The 26,478-nt window shown below is 45.7% G+C and overlaps 1 protein-coding gene and 1 long non-coding RNA gene across 6 annotated transcripts; one reads left to right on the top strand and one right to left on the bottom strand.

Annotated features, from left to right (window-relative positions):
- Positions 1 to 341: 341 nt before the first annotated feature.
- LOC128816120 (uncharacterized) lies at positions 342 to 14,882 on the bottom strand. The gene is made up of 3 exons (XR_008439795.1): positions 14,477 to 14,882; positions 12,218 to 12,311; positions 342 to 1,363 (listed from the first exon to the last, which is right to left on the bottom strand). It is a non-coding gene; the product is annotated as an uncharacterized LOC128816120 (long non-coding RNA).
- Positions 400 to 26,073, top strand: RHOF (ras homolog family member F, filopodia associated). 5 transcript variants are annotated; one of them, XR_008439794.1, is made up of 8 exons: positions 1,339 to 2,125; positions 2,235 to 3,152; positions 3,530 to 3,716; positions 15,466 to 15,553; positions 21,577 to 21,686; positions 22,413 to 22,547; positions 23,718 to 24,023; positions 24,655 to 24,745. XR_008439794.1 is itself a non-coding variant. In XM_053993423.1 (7 exons), the coding sequence occupies exons 2-7, from the start codon at positions 3,070 to 3,072 to the stop codon at positions 24,817 to 24,819; spliced, it is 768 nt and encodes a 255-aa protein (XP_053849398.1). In that variant the 5' UTR covers positions 411 to 433; positions 2,235 to 3,069; the 3' UTR covers positions 24,820 to 26,073. The 5 variants fall into 5 exon arrangements, 4 of the variants coding, with proteins under 4 accessions (XP_053849399.1, XP_053849398.1, XP_053849397.1 ...); XM_053993423.1 differs by lacking the exons at positions 1,339 to 2,125; positions 23,718 to 24,023 and adding an exon at positions 411 to 433 and having other exon boundaries at positions 24,655 to 26,073; XM_053993422.1 differs by lacking the exon at positions 23,718 to 24,023 and having other exon boundaries at positions 24,655 to 26,073.
- Positions 26,074 to 26,478: the final 405 nt, after the last annotated feature.

Raw genomic sequence — 26,478 nt, 5'->3', positions numbered from 1 at the left:
TATGCTTAAAAATTGTTTAGCACCAGTAAATGTTAACTAGGTGTTTTCACACTGACATGTGCAGCCTAAAACTATTGAGGAGAATATTTTTAGTGTCTGCGTGCTCTGTGGAAAAACACTGAACGTCCTTTTTATGTACAGAGTAAATCTGCCACAGGAAGGTAGATTTAAGCCTCGAGCAGGAGTCCTCGCCTGTGTACGGTCAGTCAACATAGCTGGACTTTTTCTATAGCTTTTTTTTCCCCCTTTTTCCTCTTTTTTTGATGCTAGACCAGTGTCATACAAAGATCCATAACTTATCTTAACAAGATCCGCTTTAGCTCGCAAACTTACGAGAGAAGTGGTGATACAGATCACATATATATTTATAGCCATTATTTTAAAAAAGAGTAACAACTTCACCTTCAGAGCTGCATTCAACTATGGTGTGCGGGTAAGTAAACCCTTTTGCCCTTGCAGAGGAACAAATAGCCCAGGCCTGTAGCTAATGGTATTGTCCTGGGTGGAAAGATCCCAATGGTCGTCTGAAAGCGGTGGCGATCTCCTTCTCCTCAGAAACATCTAACAGTGCCTCTGAAACGTCTCTTTTCAGGGAGGGATTTGATTTCTCTTTCTGCACAAAGCTCTTGGTCGTCCTCAACCCTGGGTGGGTTTGGTTTTTTTTTTTTTGGTGCGGAGAGACGCTGTGAATCCATTGCAGGCATTACGTGGCTGTTAAATTAAAAGCACAAAAAAAAAATCTGCCTGTGAACAGTAAGATGTTAGTGAGGTTGATGTTTAAAAAAGGCGAGAAGACGGTTGTGGTGGTAGGGATCCCTTACATGTTTTATCCGTCTAATTACAGAAGCTCGACAAAAAACAGGCAACAAAATGGGGGGGTGTTTTTCACGACGGTGAGTCTTAATGGCGGATGTCTCCCTAGAAAGCACTGTAAAATCCTTCATACCGAGAGGCAGTGACTTGGAGAGAGGGGGGAAAAAGGAGGTCTGGAAGTATATCCAAAATGAGGGAGTTTCCTTCCAAGTGAGGGACCCTTTGCAGCCTGAGTGTTACAGATGGAGAGCCGTGACGCAGTTGATATTCACAGCAGTTGTGCTTTAGTGCCGCCACCCAGCCCACGAAAATGGCCTCCCCGCCGAATTCTGGTGGGTTTATTATGTGAAAGGCTGCGGCAGCGCCGTGTCCCGGGCGGCGGGAGGGGCGGCCGGCGGCGGGCACGACGCTCCCGGTCGCGCTCCGTGTTGTGTGAGGGCAGCCGCCATCATGGCTTCTCCTTCCCTTCGGCGCCGCGTTCTCCTCAGCGCTGGGCGGTGGCGCGGCGGGCTCTCCCCCCGCCGCCTCCCGGCGCTCCGCGTCCCGGGCGCTGCAGGGAAATGATGAGTTTGGGGTGTTGGGTTTTTTGTTTGTTTTTTTTTTTTTTTTTTCCCCTTTTCTCTCCCCTTTCCCGCCCCCCTTCCCCCAGCGCTTTGTGAGGGGCTGTGGAAGGGCGAAGCTGGGCAGGGAGCGGCGGCTCTTTCTCCCCGCGCACAACATGGCGGGAGCGCCCTGCGGCAGCGGGGCTGGCGGCGCTCCAGCCGGGCCGGGCGGGGGGGCGGCCGGCCGGGAGGACAAAGGCAGCTCGGATAATGCCGGCGCAGCCCCGGCTGCTATAAATAACACCGCCCTTCCCCCGCCGCAGCCTCCCGCTCTCTTTATAAACAGCAAGCCATGGAAGTCGCCTAATGCAGAGGGGGGGAAAAAGAGGAACAACCAACAACACCCCCTTCCCTACACACATAAGGGGGAAAAAAAAAAAAATAAAATGCACAAAAAAATTAAAGCCCGGGCAGTGTGGAAGACGGGGGGAATCAGCAGCGCTGGCCGCGGGAGGGGCCGGGCGGCGCCGCCACCTCCCCGCCCGGAGCGGGTGCGCCGGGGGGAGCGCGGCCGCCGCTCCCCGTCACATGGCTCTTTGTTGTTTTCCTTCTCTGCCTCTCCTGGGCTGTTCCCCCCTCCGCCATCACCCAGCCGGGGCAGCGCTGCCCTGCCTCCTCCGGCCTGCAGCGCCGAGCTCCCCGGGCCCGCTCGGGCAGGGCTGGCGCGGAGCCGGTGCCGTGCTGCAGTGGAGCCGCCATGGCCCGATGAGGTGTTACATGTGGCGTCTTTTTTTTTTTTTTTTTCCTTCTTTTTTTTTTTTTTTCTCCTTCTGATTTGTTTTTTTGGTGGGATTTTTTTTTTTTTTTTTCCCCGAGCAGATTCTGCTGCAGCTCGCTTTGAGTGGAGGCTGAGGGTTATCTCGGAATTTCACAAGCCTCGCTGTGCTCTGCGGGGAATTGCAGCTTGTGCTCACTGCAGACCCAGAGTAGGTGAGCCAGGAAAGCCTGGCTTGAGCAACCACTTCAGAGGGCAGGACAGGGAGGAAAAGCAAACACAGTAGAGAGGTGGCCTCCCTGGTAAGGCTAGAGCAGGACCGTCCTGCGGACTCTGAGGGAGGGAGAAGGTAAGTGGCTGCTTGGCAGAGGCTGTCTGCGGGAGCGGCATGTGCCGGGCAGGGTGCGCCCTGCCCGCAGCTCCTGCGGCTCAGCACAAGCCGGTCCGTGGGTTTGTACAACCTGTGCTGTGGTATGTGCCGAGGCTCAGGGCTGTTTCCCTGCGAGGGAGCAGGGTGCTGCCGCGAAGGAGGCACCGCAGCCCGCGCCTTTCGCAACAACTGCGCTCATCGCTCCATTCCTCGCTCCCCCCCTCGCTCCTCACCGGGTCAGCCTCTATGTCGAGAGCAAGCGACAAACCGTCCGCACAAAACAGAACACGTTCCCATGGAGGGGGAGAAAACCAAACAAACCAACAGCAAAACCAAAGCTCTTCCGCAGTGCCAGGCTGGCGTTGTAGCGCTGCGAGCCCTGTCGGGGGCTGCGGCGCTCGGAGCCGGGGCCGCCCGAGCCGCCGCTCGGTCCCTGCCCGGCCGGGAGCGCCGGGCCCGCGCTGGAGCCAGCGCTGAGCACCCGGCCCGGGTCACGACGGCTCCCAGTGACCGTCTGCTGGCAAAATCGGAAGGAACGGTGACGCTGTTCTTAGCTGAACACCATTAAAATGCTCCTCTGGTATCTCTCAATAGAGGTGAAAAGCATTTCAGCTTCCTGGAAATGGCCGAAAGAGGCGACGTGTAGATCAAAGTACGGCGCAGAGCTGGGCTCGTGTTTGCAGGGGTTTTTGAACTGTAGTGAAAATGTTTCTGCAGCTTGCATCGTAATGAGTTAAGTCAGCACGTGAAGCGACTAAAAAAGGCATATTTAAACAGCATCGGGCTATTAACTTTCCTGGGATTTAAGATTTATGTTCAAATATATATTTGGCTGTTAGCAATACCAGCATTTAAACCATAACGTTGATCTGTTCAACCCTGAAGCAAACCAGTTCTGCCTAACGCAGCTTTGAAGCGACACAGCCAGACCATAATACTGTGGGAGCTTAGACAGCTTTGTCTGTACTTGCATCTCTCTGCATATTTTTCCAGGACTCTGATCTTTGTCTGCGATTAATCATTGTCCAGGACGGCTGTTCCCGGTGGTAGAATCCATGAAGTGCTCCAGCTGGGAGAGGTCCTAACGCGTGTGCCTGGCGTTGCGTACGTGCAAACCAGGGCCAGAAATTGCTGGGGCAGCAGGCGCTGGACAGCGAGCCTGCAGTGCCGCCCCAGTGAGTTGTGTGAGTCCTCAGCACTGCTGGAAGTTGTTTTTGTAAGTCTGAGCCGAAAATTTCTTTTCGTTTTTTAGAGTTTCTAAATGACTATAATGTTCAGTGTAGTTTAAAAGTCGCCAAGGCAGTTGAGACCAGTTGTGCTCTCAGAGTGGGTGGTTTCATGGCTGAACCTCGTATCTGAAAAGCGAAGTGTTCTGGTACAGTGTGTTTAAATCCCAGAAAGGTCAAACCAGACTTTCATACTTGAGTTAGACTGACCCTGGTTTGCTGCGTGAGACTCTTTAGATAAAGAGATCTTTCAGGGGAAAGGGGGGGGGGGGGGAAGATTTTTTTTTCTCTGAACAGCTTGTGGTGACTCTGTGCACATTCTTGAAGCAAAGGAGTTTGTTCTTGCCCACAGCGTCCCTGCCTGGCATTGTTGAGTGGAAAACTCTTATGCTAATTATATCACTGTCTGTTATCAATAAGAAGTGATTTAATTTCTTTGGCAAAGTGTTGCAACAAGAGCAAATTAGATTGAGAGGCAAAGTGAAATAAAAAATATGCAGCTGTTCTGCCAAACAATGATCCTGACTGTTTACAACATTTTGTTTTAGACTGCCTTGTACACAGAATCCTTTATACTGAAGGTTTTAAAGTTACAATCCACTGCTTGTGCAAGGAAACTAGATTAATAGATTATAAAAGACAAAAGCGACCAAGGTTCATCTGGTTCAACTTCCTGCATTCTGCAGGTCTCTTGATTTTTATGAATTTTTGGCTTTTTCTCATTTGAAAGAATTTAACTGCAGCATAGCTGCATCTTAGATAAAGATCAGATTTTCATTTTCAAATGGGCTGTGAAAGGGAGTAACATAAGGGTAAATTGTTTCCATCAAAAATCTACCTGACAGACTAGAAATCAAAGTACCTTTTTAAACTTGTCTAGTTTCTGCTTTCAGTTTCTGGATGTGTCTGTCCCTCAGCCTCCTTGGCAGAGGAATGCTCCATGACCAGATTTCCATCCCCTCATAGCTGTGTGCAAGCTGAGCATTTAAATACTCCATTGCAGGCTGCAGAGCTCCCCCTCGGGTCCATCTTTACTAATCCTGTAATTGTTCCTGCTCCAGTTTGTCACCATTTTGATCTGGGCAGAAGGGGACAGAGCCATCGGCAGTGACCATGCCCGAGCCAACAGCCCTCCTGGCTCAGATGTGTCTGTCAGGCATCCAGGGATTACTCCAGCCTGTGTTCAGCTGGTTTCCCAGCAGGGCTGCTAAAATGCTCTCGGATCTGCTCCTTCTTGGGATGACAACCCTGTACTGTAGGATTGTGCTCTTTGTTTTGCATGTATGGCTTTGCTCTGGTCCTCTTGAAAACTCTTAGTGTTGTTGCTTGCAATGGCCTTTTTAAATTATTGTTTTTATTTGATACTCCCTCCTGATACTGCTTAGTGTCACCTACAAACTTGGTTGGTTATGATTTTATGTTTTCTTCCAGATAAACAACCAATCTGCACTGTGGGTGTTTCCTGGTTCCCGGTGTGTGTACACACACCTCAGCAGTGTCAATATTGTGTCAGGAGGAGGTCTGGTTCCACACTGTCCCTTGCCACACCCCGGTTGCATGGGAAGAAAGCCCGGTTTAGGAGCTGGAAGGGAGCCAGAGGCACACTGCAACACTTGCCTGCCCTGGTGTCTATTATGTAGCCATTAAATAATTGCAGAGCTCAAAACAGGTGGTTGCAGGACCCATAAAAGAAAGATGAGAGGTCTGGGGCAGGGTAGTTACAAAGTACATTTTGAGACCTTCCTGTTAGATGTTTTTTTTTTTTTTTTAGACGTGATGCCTCACTACATACTCTGTATCCAGCTGTTCATTCAAGACCTAAATACATTAGGGACTTCTTCCCCTCTGCCAAATTTGAGATTGGAGGAAGGAGGGGAGAAAATTACATAGAACAACACAGTCGCATTAGACAGTTTTATTTTTAGGAAACCAGGCTAAGAATATAAAAGGAATATTGAGTAGGAATATGGACAGGGTATTTGCCTGTTCAGATTTTCTTGCCATGAAATTTTTCATTCCTTCCTAAGAACAGCAGATGATCTGTCTAGGGAATTGTCAGCCAAAATAAGCAAGCTGCTGACAGATTTCACCTGTGTCCCAGCATGCTCTGAGGATGCATGGGATGTGAGCCTTGAACAATGACAGGGAATCACTAGGCTGTGTTGTTTGGCTGCCGGGGTGCAGAGATGCATGGTGACACTCAACAGTGGAACAAACACTTACTGTGTTTAAAATCCAGACAAATTTTGATGGATATGTTGGCTATTTGCCATAGCAGGGAGAGGGGGAGTGTGTTACTTTTTAAACTGTATGTGATCATACTATTTCTGCAAGTATTATTACAAAGCCACCTCTGTAAGGTAGGGAGTGAGTGCTTTCAGAGATCTAATCTTTCTCGAGCTATAAAGGAATAAAGAAGCTGTTTCAATACCTGACTTGCAGAATGTTTTGTGTTGCTTCTTGCCTATTGAAATGCTGCTGCCATTGAAATGCTGTGATCCTATCAGGATGTAGAGCTGGTTATTTTTTAGAATGCTTTCAAGCTTATAAAAATCATGAAATAAATCAAGACGGCTGGCAGTTCTAATCAGCATTCTAAAGCCATCGAATTACAAAACAGTTCAGTTCAGTGCTTCATGGCCCCTGAACAGTACAGTTCCACAAAAATAAAAGAGAAAGAATGAAAAGAATGTACCATTTAAAGACGCCGGGCAATTCCAAAGCTTGCATCAGAAGGAAATGAAGATACAAATAAGTAATCTAAAGGATATTTATGCATTAAATTACTTGTGTCTCTGGACACTTCATTAAACAGTCTGATATGATGGTAGCTGGGGACCTGGGAGCCATTTTAACACGTGCAGCACATACAAGGAACATTCTGATTATAAGTGATGGAGTATAAAGCGTTGCAGCCAGAAACCGATGACAAAGATCAAATGGAATGAGTTCAGCTTACAAATGAGAGCAGTGTCTTCCCAGTGGTGCGATGCGACACGAGACCAGGACTTTGTTTTGCCCTTGACATTGCCACCATTACTCTCAATCCTGCAGTTAAGGATTTGCATCTTGATTTATTGTTTGACAGGACAGTGGGGAGTGCCCCAGCTGGTCCCCCGAGCCCTGGGTTGCAGCCGAATGGGCCCGAAGGCGCGGGGTCGGTGAAGGCTGAGCCGTCCATGGCTCCCTGCGCTACAGCAGCTCGCAGTTGCTAAGCAGCTGCGGGGCTGTGTCTGCCTGTGCTGTGCGAGGGGAGCAGCACGGCTTCCCCTTGATCGCTGGAGAGGAGCCGGCAGCATGGAAACGGGAGCAGTGGCCATGGCAAAATCGCTCCGTTCCTGGCTGGCTCACGGAGCCGCTGGCAGAAACGCTGGAGCGAGGAGAAGGGACACTCGGTGGAGCAGGGGGTGGCAGGAGGGGCGGGAAGAGCCAGCATATGTGCACAGCAGAGGTTACAAAGACAGCAGATCCTGGCAGAGCGGGGGGCACACACCGAGGAGAAAGGAATGGGAGAGAGGCCAAAGGCACAGTTCAGAATTAAAAAAAAAAAAAACAAAAACAAAAAACCAGAAGGAGAGTGTGGCATATGGAGAGGGGAAATAAAGCAGAACTTGCACAGCCTGCAAATAATTGAATAGAAAATACAGGAAGAGGGAAGGAGCTTGATTCATTACTGCCCTTCACCTTGTGGAGACAGCTACACCCAGGAAGAGGAGGTGTGGAATACAACAGCATCCTTCATGTTTCACAGTGAACTGTAGGTTTTATATTTCAACCCCTGCCATTTGTGGGTTTCTCCTTTCATAGCCCATGCCTTTTGTTCAGACTTGACTCCTGCAGCCTGTTCTTATCTTTGTCTACTTTCTGAGTTATTTTTGAACTTGCTTTAGGTGTTTTTTCTTTCTTTCTTTAGGTAAGTTTTAAATTAAAGTACCTTTTCCAGATATTTCAGTTGTTTTAACCTTCAAGAGGGCAGCCATTGCTAGTTTCTAACTGAAGTTAGTTTCCACTAAACCCACACAGCCATTGTTGCATTTCTGCCTGTCTCTCTCCTGGGAGCTGCTGATGCAGGACAGGGCTCTCTTTGCTTCCTGACACCTTCCCCTGCACATTGTCTTTCCCTTTCCCTGGGCAGTGCCTGCCAGCAGTCCGGAAGGACTCGCAGTTAGCAGCGTGCAGGAAGAGGTTCCTGTGGCAGTAAATTATCACAAGCGCCTGACGTGTTGCATAAAGGGGAGTGAAATAAGTGTCAGGAACATCTGCAGGGGGTTCTGACCAAAAGGGATCCTTAGTTCCACCACTGCCCACATGAAAAAGCACTTCATGGTGTCGGCGCCTAACGTGCACTTGGCTGTGGAATAGGAAATGCCAGTGGAGCTGGCAGGGAAGCAGGAAAGCTGGACATTCCTCTCCTCCAGGCACAGGACTGAGGGGCATGGCTTGTGCAGCAGGGTGGGGAGAGGAATTTAAGCTCATGCAGCTGTTGCTCTGCTGTGACCAGCCCAGGCTTGCTTGGAGGCCTTTCGACTGAGAACACTTTTTCCCAGGTCCAAAATTGAGTCCTAAAAGGAAAATGGAGGAGCCCACTCATACTTAACAGTGGAAATTATTTGCTGTGGGTGCTGTGTGTGTAGTTCAAGTGAATAAAGTACTTGACAAATACACAGCCAGATGTGTTCTGTACTTAGAAAATTTTTGTCTAAGATGTCTGATTCATGGGGATGCTGTATTTGCTTCCTTCTTCCATTTGCCTGGAGCCCTTATCTTTGAACAGGCACTGTCTGTACTATTGTTAGACTTGCAAGACCATTAAAGATCTTGAGGCACTGACATTTTACAAGCAGATCCAGCTGCCATTCACATAGGGGCATTTTTAACCTTATGAGGGATCCAAGTTTAATTAGAACAGTATTAACCAGAAAATCTCCCTAACTCAAGAAATCAGGGCTACTATGTTAATCTCAGTAAGCAATGAGGAACTTGACAATGTGCCTGTTGTTATGAGGAGATTCAGGAAGGGTGAGATGTGTGTAGGAAGGGTGAAACACACAGGATATGTGCCATCAAGTACAGAGGTGTAGAGCAGGGCAGGGCAGTGGTGTGGAGCAGGGCAGGGCAGTGTGCCAGACCCAGCACTGTCAGCTTGTTGCCCTCTGTGCCTGCCCTCACCACCCCACACCACTGCTTGAACACCTTCCTGACCTGCTCTGGTGACTCTCAGTGAGGACATCCAGCCAGGCCACTATGCAGTGTCAGCCCAACCAGCTCCCACAAACCAGGCACAGGTCAAGAGTCACAGCTCTAAAGCAAACATCACTCAATTACAACCTGGTTTTATTTCCAGCGCCTCAAGTTATTAATTAACCTGCTCTGAGCATCGCTGTTCCTGTCAGGGTTTGCTCTGGCCAGGTTATGGCTGCTCTCAGGTCTGAGAAATAGTCAGTCTGGGCCTGTGCTTTGCCTGGCCATGCTTTGACAAGCCACAAGCTCCTCTGGCTCCTGCCAAACCTCCACCTCTATGAATGAGTGTCTTGCCAGCCAGCCAATGACAGAGCAAGCGCTTCCCACTTAGCTTTACCCATACATCCAGCACTCCACAAAAAACAGGCAGAAATTTTGGTGTCCCCCATATAAATAGAGGATTTTATCATCTCTTCAGTCTGCCATTGCTGCCTTTCTGTGGGAAGTTTGCACAGATATCAGAGGGGAAGATGCAAACTTCATGTTAATGTCAGTGCTATGCATTACTCAGCAAAAACATGGCCCTACTTCATCCATAGTTCATTCTCTTATAGCCTACTTCACCATCTTTTATTCTCCCCCTATGAATATTCCCAGTTTCCCCACATCCTTGTCCAAAAGGTTTAAGAGCTTCCTGCCTGGGCCAGGTGCAAGGGTGCAGGAATGAGGTGTTGATCAAAGCCTGACTCATGACTCTGTAAAACACACATTTATTCAGGCCTCACTATAGCTCACATAGTGAAAAGTATATTTAGGAAGCCAAACCTGGGTTCACTTAAACTTGATGTTCTCTATAGCCACACAAAAAAAAGTACAACTCCGCATATTTCAGGTTTAGGGGAATCTTCCAACATAATTTTGGGGAGCATAACCCAGATTTGGCAATCCACAGTTGACTCACCCACTCCATATTAATACCTCCTGTGTAAGCTAAAGCAGCTGAATGCAACTCCTCCCCTGGTTCTGTGGTCATCCTAATTAACACACACTCCTCTTGGGTTCAGTCTTCCCTTGTTTCTGAACTAGCAAGTACATTAAAAGAAAATATCCCTATCCACAAGGAATTACATAATTTTGGAATAAGAGAAGGGGAAAGTGATCTGAAGGAAGCAGATACTGCAGAGTGCTCCAATTTTGAAAAAAAAATAGCATCTTCGTGCTTTCTGGGTTAGGTAGAATGTTGGGTAATGAAAACACAGGAAGGCCTAAGCCAGAGGGATTTTAGAGGTTATACAAAAGGGATTGGTTGGATACTGGCTAAGAACACACTGTGTTGCAAGCAAAGCTGTTTGTAGACCTTTTCCCTAAATTTCCCCAAATTACTTCCTGATGGGATGTGTTCTCTGCTGCAGATCTGGATGCAGAAGGGCATCTGATGATGACTAATTTCATGCAGATCTGTAGCAGATCCCTGATCTCTGTCAGCCACGAGCAAAAGGCTGTGCCTCACTCTTCTGAACCCACTGCTTCTGCCTGTTCCCATGGCAAAACCAAGCCCAGCTCCCAAGGCAAACACAACTGCAGATCTCACCTGAAATGAGGTGTTCTGAATCCCTCTCTCCACTAAACCTCCAGATTGCCTTCCCAGCACAGAGGCAGGGGATGAGATCCAGCATTGCCGTGATAGCTCTGCCAGCCTGTGGTGACAAATTCCTGCCGTGGCTCAGGGAAGCCATGCCAGCACTTCTGGTAGACACACATCCCCAGATCCGTGGAGGCAGAGCTGTGGAGGTGTTGGCAGACACTCACCTGTTCATTTCATGCTTTTCAGAGATCACTCATTGTGTTTGATGTCCCAGAAAGGCATAGGATGATCCTAACCTTGTGTTACCCATTTTTCACAACAGAATTTGGCTTGAGAGCTCACGCTTTAGTGAGCAACAGAAACTTGAAACTGCCTCTAAGCACCTACTGTATCAGGATGAGATGTTACCACGTTGATTTACTTCAGGTTTGTAAAATGGGGTGGTTTTCCCCCACAACTGCAAAGCCAAGAACTCAGTTTCTAATGAAAGGTGAAATTCAAAACACAGCACATTGGCCATGCGTGTATCAGATAGGCCATATTTGGCCCACACGGTTGGCACGCCTGATTTAAAGAATACCAGAGAAAATAACCAAGATACAGTTTGTGTTCCCTATAAATAGCTGCTCACCAGCTAGTCCTGAGTGTGTGGTTTATGAATAAAGTTTGTCCAAACTACATCAGAGTGCCTGAATATTCTCTGCCTGATTTTGCTGAATTGTGTGTCTTAATTTGTCTCACACATCCCCTTGCAGACCCTTGTCCTGTTTTCTTTCCCAGCTCTCTGAACTCCCTGGTAGAATTTGGACAGATTTTACTTAGAGTTTTTCCAAAGATTTCTGCACTGATTTAGTGCAGGGGCTACTTGAGCCAAGTGAAACAGGAGCTATTTCTAAGGCATGAAAAGGCAGAAAGGAAATTTTCTTATTGAAATATAATTTTTCCATATCACTTAATAGTCTAGAAAGTTAATGCCTTTCTGGCAGCACTCCCCACTGGGAAAAAATATGGTTCCTACTCAGCCAAACAACAATGTAATAATGTTTTAGGTTGGGTTAAATGTCTCAGAGATTGGCAAGTGTCACAGCCACCTTGCCTTCCGTGAAAAAGGCAATTGAAAGCCCTTGTGGAACAAGGGATTTACATCAGTAGGAGCTACTACACAAAAAACCAGGCACATGGCAAGGTTTGAATAGATGGTGAATCATGTGGCCCAAGGGATATTTCAGGGTGGGGGCATGTGTGTAAAATATCAGGCCATGAGGACCAGATGGTTGAGCTCTGCATGTGTGAGAGGAACAGTGAGAAACACTGCAGAAATGGAGACTGAGAAGCAGCTGAAAGTCAAGGACACTGGGGAGCTTTGCTTTTGGAAATTATGTGGAGGGTTTAGTGAGGGTCAGAGCAGTGTTGGCACTGTGAGCAAAAGCACAACTGAAAAGCAATTTTGTTCATTTGTTCTGTAAACAGGAGGAATCACCTTGAGTAGTATATACCTGCTTTGTCATAGGCTTCTCCTCTCACACTGATTCTGTCACCAGAACTTTGTGCTGTGTGCAGGGACAGTTCAGCTCTCCCACATCATAATTCCCCCTTCCTTCTGTGCCCTGTCCATAATAAATTCCTTGGGGCAGAGACTCCCTCAGTAAGAGTCTGTGTGCACATGACAAGCTATTGTTGGCCTTGTACAACATCTGAAATTTATCAGAGATTCACTTGACTTACTTGGTAAATCCCATTCCTTAGGCTCTGTCTTTGCTATTGTGAATTTTTCAAGGCATTGCTCTTGCTCAGTACATGCTGGAGTGGGACTTCATAGCTGAAAACATAAACAATTAATGTCACTGGTAATGTTAAAAAATAAATATTTAAGGCTCTGTCTTGTTATGCACTTTCTTTACTAAGTTTATGAATATTCCCTTGGACATAAATGGGGTTAGTTGTTGTTATGCTGAAGTCTTTGTAAACTGGGCTTTGTGTTATGAAGAAAAAAATTAAGTGTATTTCAAAAACATAGTTCTGATGACAATAAGGAAGAACAGGTCCCCATTCTTGTCCAGTTTGTGTTACCAAATAAACAATAGGAGTATGCAGCAGATGGTCTGTGCAAACAATATTGAACCTAATCTGTGAGTCTTTTTTTGGGTGTTTTCATAACTAACCTGAATTACCCATCAATACCATCCAGAGTGTTAAAGCATCTTTTAAAAATCATAAATTACCAGCAGTGTTCCTAAGCAGTGTGCTAACCTTTCACTCCTTCCTAACTTTTTCCTTGGCGATCATGAAGCAACAAATTGGCACCAAGACTGGAGCACAAATATTTTCCATACCACACTAATGCCCTGGTTTTGTTGTGCTCACTGAGAACCTTCACACACACATTGACCCCTGAGCTGCAGATGTGTAAGCTTTTGATGAAAGAACTTGTGCCAAAATCAATATTCAGGCCAAAACCGAACTAGAGAAGGACACTTACAATTAGTAATGATTATATTTGAATTTCAGTAATAGAGGGTTGAATCTTCTTCCATATAAATCAGTGGCACAATTCCATTTTAGATTTTGCTTTTTTTGGAGTCAGCAAAATAGGCTCAGCTTCTGCCCAAACCTAAATGATATGCCTAAAGCACTGCATAGCTATTAATTAAAATAAAGTACCTGAGACACCAAAATGTTGTATTTTATCCATAATAAGTTGACTCCTTACAAGTAGAATATCCATTACTTAAAAACAGTCTTTGGAGTGTTTACAGTTGTATTTGTAATCTGCTTATTTTATATTGTTTCATCCCAAATCTAAAGGTGTACAAATCTATAAGTTTCCTGAAGTGTATAATGTACAAGGAGACAAAGCTGTGAGAAGTGTAAAGATTGTTTTTTGAGACTTGGGAAAAAAAAACCCCAAAAACAAAAAGAAAAAGCAAAACTTCACACATTAATAATGAACCACAAAATACTTTTATCCCCCCAAAAATCCCCTTTATGTCAATAATTGACTTGAAAAAAAAAACCCTGAATTCTTCAGTTACAGGATGACTGTTAACTCTACCTGCTGATTGTATCATGCATAGTGTGATACTGGGTTTGAGCCAGGCCCAAATAAATAATTTCAGGATAAAACAAATGCTTTCCTGGCCCATCCATTCCTGTGCCATTGGAATGCTCTCAGCCATTACACGGGACAGGAGCTGATGGCTTTTCCTGTGTTCCAGATAAAATTTATAAGACTGTGGCTCGTAAAGCATTTTTGACAGTTTCTATGTACTTGCATCAACTTTTCCCCCAGGAAAACGGTGAATTTTAAATAGGTGTGAATTTGAGCGCTTTTTTATTGTTATAATTTGAGTTATAGTATTAAGTATTACAGGTCCTTCTTCTTATCTATTGCTGAAATATCCTTTTCTAGCTTTTTGTTTGCCCTGTGCACAAAGCAGGACCCTCCTCGCCCGAGTGCAGTGGTGTTTGTGTTGGGTCTGGAAGGCCATCTAGTGACACAACTGCGCAGGGGAAAATGAAAAGCCTTACTCGAATTGTATTTGGGGCGTTTTTTTCCTTACTTGAATTAAACGGTCTTGCTACACCCCAGCGTGTCCTTAGGGGTTTGTTGCTATTCTCACAAGCGGTATTAAGAAAAAAAAAAATTAGAGGAAATTTTTATTTGTTAAAAACAAACTTACTTGAGAGAGAGCACAGCGCTAATTCCTGCCAGGAAAGGAATAAAGAAATGGGAAGGGGGTTTTGTGCTGAATGGTGGTAGATTTGCACCTGAGCGGGTCTGTCCAAAACTCAGTGTCACTCCCCTGACCTGTGCATTGCAACCAAACATAATCCAGCAGTTATGATCCTCTTCCAGAGCCAAACATACCCAGCTGTTGTGATCCCCTGCGTTCCGTGGTACCAAAATACACCGCATGGAAGCCTGGGGCCACCACATCTCTGCAATTAAAATTAGAAATTCCAGTTATTTTCATTGCAGCTCACCTTGGGTGGTGAGCAGATGACGAGCAGAGCTGTCAGTTCTTTCCCAAGCAATAAATCAGTGGAAAACAGGCAGTGAATCACTGCCAGTGCCAGCGCCAAGGTGCCTTTCCGGGGGTGCCTCGGGGGTCTCTGCCTGCCCTCACCGAGCCTGGCACCGCTGGGCCCTCGGGGCCGGTCACACATCGGCGCTGAACTGGAGCGGCCCCTCAGCGCTGGCCACTTGGCGGGACCCAGCACGGCGCTGGAGGGGCTCCCCGTGGGAACAAATGGAACGGGAATAAATAAATGGGGATGGGGTGTGTGGGTGGAAGGGCAAAGGGACGAGGCCCGATGGTTCCGGGGGATGGAGCCTCGAGGGCTGCCCGGCGGGACGGGCGGGCGGAGCAGCCCCGGCGGGTCTGAGGGGACGCGGCGCTGAGGGGCCTTCCCGCCGTGACCCCGAGCAGCCGCAGCCTGCGGGCGGCCCCGGGCCGGCGATGAGCCCCGGGGTGCGGGGGAGGCTCCCCCAGTGTCCGGGGGTGGCCCCGGGCGGGGCCCTGCGGCACCTGAGGCGGCGGCGGCCGCGGCGCGGCCAATCCCCGGCGGGGCGCGGGCGGCTCTGCCCGCCCCGGGCGCGGAGCGGGAGCGGAGCCTCGTCCCGGCCGCGCTGCGCCCTCAGCGGGCCCGCTCCGCTCCCGCTCCATGGAAGCGGCCAACGGGGCCGTGCCCGAGGGCGCGGCGGAGCAGCCCCGCGGCCCCGCGGCCGCCTCGTCGGGCAGGAAGGAGGTGAAGGTGGTGATCGTGGGCGACGGAGGCTGCGGGAAGACGTCGCTGCTGATGGTGTACGCCAAGGGCTCCTTCCCCGAGGTGAGGGGCTGCCATCCCCGCGGGGCTGGGGGCCGCAGCCGGGGCCGGCCCCAGCGCTGGGGCCCCGCCAGCACCGCTTCTCACAGAGTCCATTAAGGTTGGAAAAGGCCTCTGAGATCATCGAGATCCTTCTCCCTTTGCAGCAATACGCGCCCTCTGTTTTTGAGAAGTACACAACGAGTGTGACGGTGGGGAAGAAGGAGGTCACCCTGAACCTGTACGACACCGCAGGTAAGGGGTTCCACTTTCCTGCGAGGGGCAGCTCCTGTGCGGCCACTGCCATGGCACCACTCAGGGACATTGGCCTGGGACTGAGCCCAAACCCGGCCCAGCCTTTCGTAACTTCAGGCAAATAAGCAAAACTGTATTACTGTAAAATGTTGCTCCTGTGAGCGCACACACCCCCATTTCTGTTCCAGCAGATCTTTTCAGTGTCGGCTTAAATCAGCTCAATATTTGAAGACTGTAAAGTTGGACAGGTTTTCAAATTGCTTCTCTACCAGCATAGTTTAACCATAGCATTGCAGGTAAGACTGCTAGAGATGAAAGTACAAACAAACAAACCACCATTACCTGTTGCATATTATTGTGCCTTCCAGAAAAAAAAAAGGATCGATTGTCTAATGGCAGTTCTGGTCATCGACTCATTCATTATCTTAACAACCCAATTAATTCAGAAACATCAAACAGCAACCATATCTGGAAGTATTAAACCCAGTTCCCAGATGCAAAGCATAATACAATCAACCAGGAAAATATTTTAATCTTCTGCCATGTGTGATTGAATAGGGAAGGAGAAAAAGGCTGGTTTGTGTTCAAAATCAAAAGGCTGTGAAAATGCTGATAGTTGTTCAGGTTCATTTGAAGAACTTGTGAAATGGTTTGTGTTCAACTTCACTCAAAGTTCCCAGACTCTGTTATCCAGCTGCTTTCCTAAGTGAACCCTAAAATTGACACGTGCTTGGTTTCAGCTCAGTGTAAATCACCTGTTTCAGTTCAAGCCTGTGGAGTTGTTCCAAATTTACAGCAAGACAAATAAGAACCAAATGCAGTCCAGTCATTTTTAATAGTAATAAAACACACTTACCTTCTTGTATACTGCACGTGATAGCTGAAAACATAATTTAAAAGGCTTTTAATCCAAAAGTAAATTTCACTGCTAATTTTTACTACAGTGTAGTAGGATCCCGAGCAGCCAATTTGCCAATGTGTCTTCTTGTGTTAGTGTTACTGTTCTAAGTCCATTTAGTTGGATAACGTGCCTTCTACTGAATGGCAAGGGGTTTTAGTCTAAGTCTTAGAGGAAAAGAGAAGGACTGGAATCTGGTATGAGCACCCAAAGAGGAATTTCCTTAATACATACAGGGTGTTGGCACCAAGAACCTACCACTGCACTCATGATTTTTATGTTTGTTTGCTGTCAGTGTGGACTTTTTGCCTGACACATAGTTCCTAGCTCTCATTTAAAATCCCGTGCCACACATTCCAGCATTTGCCTTTGGAGTCTCTTCCAGGCTGTAAGGAGCATGGCCTGGATCCAGAGATTGCAGTGGGCTGGGCAGGTCCAGCATTGCAGCACTGAGCTCTCCTGAGCCTGGCAGGAGTGCACAGCTCCTTGTGTCAGAGCTCAGCTCTGCACCAGACCTGCAGCCACCAGCAGCCCAGGGACTGCTCACTGAGCTGATGGCTTATTGCAGAGTCACGACAGTTTGGGTGGGAAGGGACCTTTAAAGGTCATCTAGTCCAGCCCCTGTGCAATGAACAAGGACATCTTTAACTAGATCAGGTTGCTCAGGGCCCTGTCCAAGCTGACCTTGGATGTTTTCATGGATAGAGCAGCCACAGCTTCTTTGGGCAGCCTGTGCCTCATTGTGAAAAAATTCTCCTTTATATCTATTGCAAATCTGCCCTCTGATAGTTTAAAACCATTACCCCACATCCTATAATTTCCCTGTTCATGCATATAACTTTTAGTGTGTACCTTCCACATTGAATTCACAGCTGTAAAAACTGATTTGGACTAAAGCACTGCTCCACTGAAGAACAATGGGGTGTGTCTTGTGAGACACTTTGGGAAATGGAGCTGCCATTGTTGGTGTGAAAGAGCAATTGCTTTCCATCTCTCATCTGGAAACCTTGAAACCCAACATTTTTCACCTCCCAAAACAGCATAATGGCCACAGGCTACAAGTTTCTTGAAGCTGTTGATTTGTCTCCTCCCTTCCTGTTAAATTTATTTAACTTTTCATAAGACACAGCAAGAATGAAATCAGGGAGATTGTCACTTGGGTTAAGACATTTAATTGGGAGAGGGAAAAACCTGAATTTTGGTTCTATTTCAAAGCTGCTTACATAGTTTTATGTTACATAGCTATAAACTCTGTCGAACTCAAGCAGCTTTTCAGCCTCTTTCTGTAACTGGAAGTTTTGCTAGAGGAAGGACTCACTTGAGCACACATTTTAATCTCATCCTGTTTTTAGTAGTACAAAACTGATGTTGAGTTCCTTAAGGGTTAGACTAGGACCATGAGTTGTGTATTTTTAGGATCTTGCTTGGGGCAACACTAAATAGAGCTGGATGTACTTCAGCATCATGGAAAGGTAAAGGACAGGTTCAGCTCCATGGGCTGTTTAAAGTTAGAAGGATTCTTTGTATTGTCAAGCCCTGTGCAGCTCAAACATTTGATCTTTTCCTACTTACTGAGGAAGGAGGACACAAACAAAAAGCTTAAGAAACAAAAGTTTCAAGATACAAAAGGTACTATTTTCTTGACAAGAATTTTGGTAATAAATGAACTTAATGGATTAGTCTAAAATGTACCAGAAAAAGAACTTTTGGTGAGAGTTTTGTACTGTGCTACTGTGTCTTCCTCATCAACCACTTCTCGCTGTTGCAGGAAGTTGGTGGTACACATATGCAATGTGTAAAGGCTTTCTAACGTCACTTGTCTGGTCTGCAAGCAGCCTTTGCAGCTGCTTTTTTCAATTAAAATTTTCCACTTCCAGCGGTGCTTGACAGAGGCAAAGGCACTGAGAGGTGAATGAACTCTGTAGTTTCTCCATGCCAGGGGAGCAGTGTCGGTGCCCTAGGTGCAGTTCAGACACGAGGCTCAATTCCTGGTGCAGGAGTTTCTCAGAGCAGAGAGCAGAGCACTGCTGGGCTGGGGAGGAAGTAATGCCTCATCATTGTGGGTACTTGCTCTGCCTGACAGGAAGCACATGCAAGGCCTCCAGCGAGGTTTTTCAGGTCTCTGATGACAGAAGCACAAGGTCTTCTGAGAAATTTTAAAAGCCAGTGAATGCAAGAATAACTTCTCATAACTTTGACAGGGAAATCATGCCTGAGTAAGACAGAAACCCCAATTTTTTAATTGATGTGTGCCCCTCCTGCCCCAAGTGTCCTCTTCTACCAGTTTTCTTCCTGCCAAGCATGTCCATTTCCCAATTTGTTTTAAACTGAATAGGGAAAAAACATAGCTGGCAAGCAGCTCACATGCTGGCACTTCTTTGGTGGTCAATGGACAAAGGGGCGAGGAAGAGCAGACAGAGGTGAACATGCACATGAGACTGAGACCTGTGGTTTCACTTCTCCTGTTCACCCTCAGCCACCACCAGAGCTCCCTCCCCACCACAGGGATGTGGTTACACAGCATCTCCCAGAGGCACGCAGGACTGGGAGCTTGGCAGAGAATTACCACATTTTAGGTGAATTCAGTTGGGTGGAGTTTTTCTTTAGAAAAACCCGAAGTTTCTGATGATACAATGAATCGAGGAAGACAGAGGGGTCACAGATGTGCTCACACATAGGCAGATACTTAACCAACTCCTCCACAGCGTGTTTTGTGTTAACTGGGGAAAGAAAATAACTACCTGTGTTTGAGGAAGCACACACAGGGCTTTGCATAGACATTCAGTTACTGCTTAGGTTCACCTCTGTTCCTCCTTTTTAAAACTCTTAGAAAAAAGACCTAAATCTCTGCCAAATTAGCTCTGACCACAGGCTGAGCAGCTTTACAGAGAAAAAAAAAGTTTCCCAGGCCCTTTCTTGCATTTCACCAGCAGCACTTGAGGACAGGGGGTGAAAGAGATTGTTTTCAGAGAGGGAGATGTCTATGTTTAGATACAGCTTGATCTGGGTCCCGTTACATCCTCAGCAGCTGAGGAGCTGCATCTGAGCTTCTAAAGAGCAGCTTCCTTCTCCTTCCCCGTGAGTGCTGCAACCTAAGGTTAAGAAATTGCCATCTCACCTTCCCCTTCTGCTCTCTGCAGCCCACCCTGTTCTGCACTCTGTATCCAACATTCCAAATGCACATGGAGCCATGTTTTATGCAGCATTTTCTCATGCATTTATTGTTTGCTTCAAAATCCATCACTGCAAATGGATTTGAAGATGAAGGAGCAGTTCATTAGGGCATATCTATAATTTTTGACCTGCAATACAACATATTGTGTCACATAAGTAAATACACTTTTTCTGTTATCGTATCCAGGAGAGTGTGAATTTAGAGCTTTGTTCTGATTCCAGGCAAATAAACATGTTTCTCCCAAAGGGACAGCCCTGTCTGCCTCACAAATTGCCAACAAAAACTTGGAGGACCTTTTAATTTTACAAGTTATGTTGTTAGAAACTCAGAGGCATGAACTTCAACAAGAAAAACTTTACACAGCACTAGAGGAAGTTAGGAGGGAAAAAAAAGTTTGGCACCTGAACTATTTAATGCATTTAAGGGATTATCTCTGCAACAAAATGGAAATCGGTTGCAAACAAGTAGATGGTTTGGGAGAATAAGAAGGGATAAGCAGTACAATCTTTGCTCTGAATGTTTATACAACATGCATAATTTTGTCAATTGTGTATTATTTCTGGATTAAACCCTGAGATATCAATCCCTCTTTGTCCTGCACCTCCCCACAGAGCCCACAGCTGTTGTGGAAGCTCAAATACAAAGTGGTCCAAATTCAAGATTCCCATTGTACAAACATCTCAGGCAAACTGAGTAATGGCTTATCCAGCAGGGATTGCCTTGGAATAAAATGTAGCTCAACCAATCATTTAAATTAAGGAAGGGAGAAAAATATTGTAGCATTATTGGCCTTCTAGTATCTGCAGTTCTTCAGATCGGAGACGAAAATGTGGCAAGTGATGAGTACATGACTTTGGACTGAGGCAGGTGCCAGAGCAGGAATCATTGCTGTAAAGTTGGGAGACACTGAAATTTTCTGCATTCCTTCATTTGAAATATCAACATGAAGATTTGAGATGTGGAACTTCCCTGTAGGGCAGTTTCTGGTCTGTGTGTGGATTGTGGTGACAGTGGGAAGGACCAGCATTCCCAGTTCTCCTCATGGAAATTCAGTACCTCACAGACACGTGCCTGATTCCAGCATTCAGCTGACATATACACCTTCTAAACACTGCTTGAATCATGCTTTCTTTCTTGTTAAATGAAAAAGATCGGGTTTTTTCCTGAGCTGCCAGCTGTAGCTGGGAATTACTGCTTTCTTGAACTTAATCTCTCAAAGCAAGACACCTTCAGGCCCTGGCATGGTGATTACTGTAAGGGGAAGAGTACAGGTCTGAAGCAAATCAGCTTCGTCTTGTCACATCACGTGCTAGAATATCCCTAATCAGAAGTATGACAAATCCCCTGCTTTTCCAGAATTCAGCAGAATTCCCTTAGATCTGCTGGGGAGTCCTGCTTCAAAGGCCAGTTAAGCCTGGCTCATGCTGCAGCATGGCTTGTACAATCCTGTGTGTAATCACTGCTTCCTCTCAGCTCACCAGGCTGGGAAAAAGCAAGTTTGCCACTAAGGTTTCTACTTCACCATTCCTGTCTAGCAAATACAGTGTTTCTTCTCGTCACAGCATCACATGTGCAAATGATTATGGGGACTGCCACTGTCAAACTGAAAATATTTAATAATAATTGTCATATTCCTCTTGATGACTTTATTTTTGAGCAGTAACTTGACAGTTGGTGTTTAGAACTGCTTCTAAGCCCTCAGCAAAGGACAAAGCAGGCTTTTTATTAAAACCTACCAAGGATGTGCTCTGTATTCTAAACCATCTGTTTTGTCAGTGAGGGGGAATCTCCTGTACTCAAGGGAAGGAATTTTACAAGTATGAAAAACTTGCAGTCTGTGCAATTATAGTACCATTGTTCTTGATCTCCACTATGTGTCTGTACATATCCCCATTGTTCTGCTTGCTCAGGACAGAGATTTCTTCATCCAAACCATCCTGTGTGTTGCAGGGCAGGAGGACTATGATCGGCTACGGCCACTTTCTTACCAGAACACCAATGTCGTGTTAATCTGTTACGATGTCATGAACCCCACTAGCTATGATAATGTAGCAGCCAAGGTAAGAGGCTTCTAAATGAATTACACATGCCTGATGTATGACAAGATGTCAGTTTAGAAATGCTGGTGCTTTTAGTATCCTGTACCCTGGGCGTGTAGATGCCCAGATCACTCATCCTGCGCTGAGCTGCAGGTCACAGACCTTAGACCTGGGGCTCACCTCTCCATGGCTCCCAAGTGCTCAGGACCTGGGTTGACTCTCACTAAAAAGATCAAACACCAGCAATTAAATCACTGTTTTTCTGTAGCATTGTTACATGACTAACATTGCACATCTTAGAATCAAGACTACTTCCATCACAAGTGTATTTATTTGCAGAGGAGAGATGAGAGCAACCACTTCTCTGTGCTGGGATTTCTGAAACGTTCCAAAGCATTCTTGGACATAGCACCAAGAAAACAAAGAAAGACTTAGTCCAAATTCTCTTTTGAAATGTGGCTTTAGAGGAGCTCCTCAGAATTTAAACAGATGGTAAATAAACATTTTGGCATAGAGACAGATGCCACTATGTTTTTATAAAGCAGCTGACTTTGGGTAGGAGTTTTAAACACTGCTGGGATGTAAATAGTGCATATAATAGTGTTAGTCTAGCCCCCCTGCTAGACTAACTCCAAAACTCTGAAATTGCAACTTATATTAAATGCTGCTTGGCTGTATTGTTTTGATTTCAGGAAACAATTGACAAAATAAAAACCAGATGTAAAAGTTTTGTTTTTCTACCCCCAGTGGTATCCTGAAGTGAATCACTTCTGCCGGGGTGTCCCGCTCGTGCTGATCGGCTGCAAGACAGACCTTCGGAAGGACAAGGAGCAGCTGCGCAAGCTCAGGGCTGCCAAGCAGGAGCCCATCACCTACAACCAGGTAAACTTCAGTGTTTCTACAGTGGTGGCCTCTCGGCAGGAGATAAAGCACGTGATGGCATTGCTCCTCACAGATATGATCACTGACACTGCAAAATTAGGTGATCCAGATAAAGAAATGGTTGACAGCACTAACAGAGGTTTCTCTAAGTTCTTTTTGGAAGTGGTCAAATCACCACCCATTTTTAATGCCAAAGTAAAGAGAAATATGAGCAGTTTTAAAGGACACAGCTATCTGCCTTCTATGCTCATTACATCTCATTCTTCTTTCACAGCTGGGTTATTACTGTTACAAGTTTGTAAGCCTTCACAAGTTTGCTGGACTTCCTTCATAATTGTTATTAGCCTACATTGCAGCCATCACTGGTGCTTTGAGCAGTACTGTGATAAAGACTGGAGATGTTAGGAAACCCATTCCAGTATTAAACACACAGACCATTCTGGAATAAATGTATTTTGCAAATCCTACTTAAAAATAAATCCTTTCAAGGCCAATAGCAAGAACATCTGCAAGGTTTCTCTGACATGAGAGACTGTTCTTTGAAGTCTCTAAAGTAATCTTAAGAAAACTACATATTATCAGTATCTCTAAGTTTTATGAAGCAGTTAGATTTATGAGTAGCATTATGTCACTGGCATAGCTGTCCTAGGTACAGGAGAAAGAGTGATGGAACAGCTTGTCCCATGTCACACAAGACCTTTCTGCTCTGGTCCTCCAATTTTTCTTTTACTTTTTTCTAAACTACAAAGCCATCCTTCTCCTCTTACCTCAGAGCAAGAACAGCAGCTCTCAAACTGAGACACACGTCCAGGGAACAGGGTCAAGTGCACTGTGACCTTGAGTGAATCACCACTTCTTCTAAACAGCAGGAAAATAAACTGCAACTGCATCACCACAAAACCATGCTGGGCCTTTTAGTTTGTCTCCCTTGCAGAAAAGATGAGGTCCCAGCCTGTCACTATGAGCAGTTGCAGGTTGTCCCTTGTTTGCGTGAATAAATCCCTTCATCATCCTCACATGAGAGAGGTCCCAGGCAAGCAACAAGCACTTCTGGCCAGTCTGCTGAGGCCTCATGCAGTTAAAGTCAAGGACCTACATGTTATACAAACTTTGTCTCCTACGTGAGCCCTCCCACTTGGTTTTTCCTCCCTGAAATGTGCTCTACCTCAGTTTTTTACAGCTGATGGCACCTTGAGCCACAATGTGATGCTTCCCATGCCAGGCACAGAGGATCTGAACAGTATCTGCCACCACTGCAGCTTACAAACAACTGGAAGGAGACAAACTGCTTAAATATGAAGAAACACCACCCCCCCACCCCCCCAATAAAAACCCAAGTGACCCCACTCCCAGAGATTACAATGAATAATTGCAGAGTCTGTGAGCCACGGGTTGCTGACCTGGAATTCACAGTAAAAGACTCACAAGCATTCAAACCTGGGGGCTGGCTCTGCAGGGACAATAAATGGATCACAAGTAAGAAATCACTGTGCTTTGTCTGTAGTGATTTCACACAACCAGCATTGCATGGAAATATTTTAGATTCAAGCCTGTTCCCATTGCATGGCTGGGAAATGCAGGCACCCGTTTGTTTTTGTGAGGATTTTGGCTGAGCACTTGTGATGTTTCAAAGCAGAAGTCAAGCTTCCTGCATGTGCACCAGCAAAACAAGGCAAGGCATCACTGCAGATTCTGTTCTTGCATGTGACATTACTAAAGGTGACATCACAGAATAGTTAAGGTCAGGCCTGAAAAAAATACCACCATGTAGACATCTTATCCTCACTTAAGTACCTACCTCAGCATTTAGTTTAAAGAAATTCAATACTGGGAATATTTTTGTGCTATCAGGACTCTGCATCTCAAGAGTCTCTAATGCTCTGAACTCTCAGGCCAGGCTTTGGTTCAGCAGAGTGGAAAAACACCAAGTTTATTTACAGTGCTTCAGTTTATTACCAATGCCACTCACACTCTAGCACTGCACTCAGAGACAGCTTCTTTCTTCATGATTGCAAAGATGTACAGATTCATTCCCTTTCTTCCCAACTCACCTTCCTTCACTCACCCACCGAACTTACATCTTTTCTTACCTTTTTGTTCTTTCCAGGGTGAGGCAGCTTGCAAGGAGATTAACGCACAAATTTACCTGGAATGCTCAGCAAAATGTCGTGAGAACATAGAAAATGTTTTTAAAGAAGCTACAACCATTGCACTGAGTGCCATGAAGAAAGCCAAGGGCCACAGGAAACAGAAAGTGTGCTCAGTGTTATGATCTGGACTGCACGAGAGCCAAGTGATTCAGATTTTATAAAAGTTTCACTTTAAAAACTTTTTTTTTTACATGTTTGTATTCCTAGGATAATTTTTATTTTAAAATTTTAATTATTTTTAGTATTTTTGCACTTTTGTTACACTGTTCTCACGGAGTTTTCAAAGCTGTTTATCACAGTTAACTCATGCTGTGTGCCTTCACCCATCTGCCTTTTGCTTCTAAGTGTGAACAACTCACTATTTAAACTGCAATGAACAGCAACTGCTACTATATAACTTAGCACTGGTGTTTTTCTTCCTCTGCAAAATAACTGTGGCATGTTAGAGCTACAATTTACTGTCTTTTTCCAGTAGAAAACTCACATCTTTCAGAAGCAATGTTAGAGCAGCTTATCAGGCACCTTTGAGGCGACAGAAGTTTTGTCTTAACATTTTCAAATTAATTAGCTCGGTGGCAATGGCAGGAATTGGCCTCAAGCTGCCCCCTGAGTGCAGATGGAACATCCACCACCTCCCAGGACCAGCTCTGCAGACCTGCACCTCAGAGTTCTTCAAGGCCTGCTGCTGGAATGGAAAGTGGCATTTATCAGTGGAAATACGTCACTTGCTCCAATTAAATAATGGAGTATCATGGGAAATGGTTAATTTACAGCAATCAAATTTAGAAGTACTCCAAGCAGCTACTACATGTAATGTTAAGTCAGTCTTATGATAAACATTTACAGCCTATTTAATACAAGAAAGATGCAAATCATGATGCACACTGGAGGAAAATTTCATTCACTTCTGAAATAATCTCTGCTGGTATAAATTAAAATTTTCCCTTTTGTGATGAAGTTGTCTAAGGATCAGGGAGGCTCCCACTGCACACCCTGGTACATGTGCCTGCTATCTCCTGGTTCTTTTGCACATCCCCCCACTGAGATCTCAGACTGTAGAAACAATCCCTAGTTTGTACTCATCATAAACCAAACCCGAGAGAGGAAATGAGGTTCCTGCAGTACAGGTGTTGCTGAAAGCTTTCTGTGTAAGGCAAACTGTACATGACCAGCTGGTGCAAAATTGTTTTGGAGCAAGCCATCATTATTGTTTTACATGCAGGTAAACAGGTCTTGACCCTTGAAAAATATTTTTCTTTTTTCTCCTAACTTGTTTTGATTTAATTAAGATTTGTGAATACTTATGAGCCTAAAATGGGAAATTAAATTAATTGGAAGTTTGTGCACATCCTTGACTATTGAAAAACCTTGAAGAATTGTGCAGCCTTTTCTCCACTTGTCACTAAAAGAACTACCCCTTACCTCACTCAGTACAAAACTGAAACACCAACGTTCAGGAAGTGACCCATTCACCATCAGCTCCACAGTGGAAAGCTCTCTGGCTTTTTTAATCTCAGTTTCTCAGGTTGCAGAACTCATGTTACTCACCCCTGCAGAGTGAGGTTCCAGTTTGCTCTCAAAAGAAGACAATTTAGATCTCATCAACTGAGAGTTCAAGGAGTAAAACAAAAAACCTTACAGGGTGTGTAAAAGATAGCAAAACACAGCCCAACTGGTGTGAAAACTGTTGAAAATATGCAAATTGCAGTTTATTTTTCATGCCCACAGGACAGGGACACAGCAAAGGTAATTTTGCTAGCTTGAGCAACAGAAGTGATGAA

Source organism: Vidua macroura, chromosome 18 (assembly GCF_024509145.1).
Source record: "Vidua macroura isolate BioBank_ID:100142 chromosome 18, ASM2450914v1, whole genome shotgun sequence".
Classification (NCBI taxonomy): domain Eukaryota; kingdom Metazoa; phylum Chordata; class Aves; order Passeriformes; family Viduidae; genus Vidua; species Vidua macroura.
This window is presented reverse-complemented; position numbering and strand designations above follow the sequence as displayed.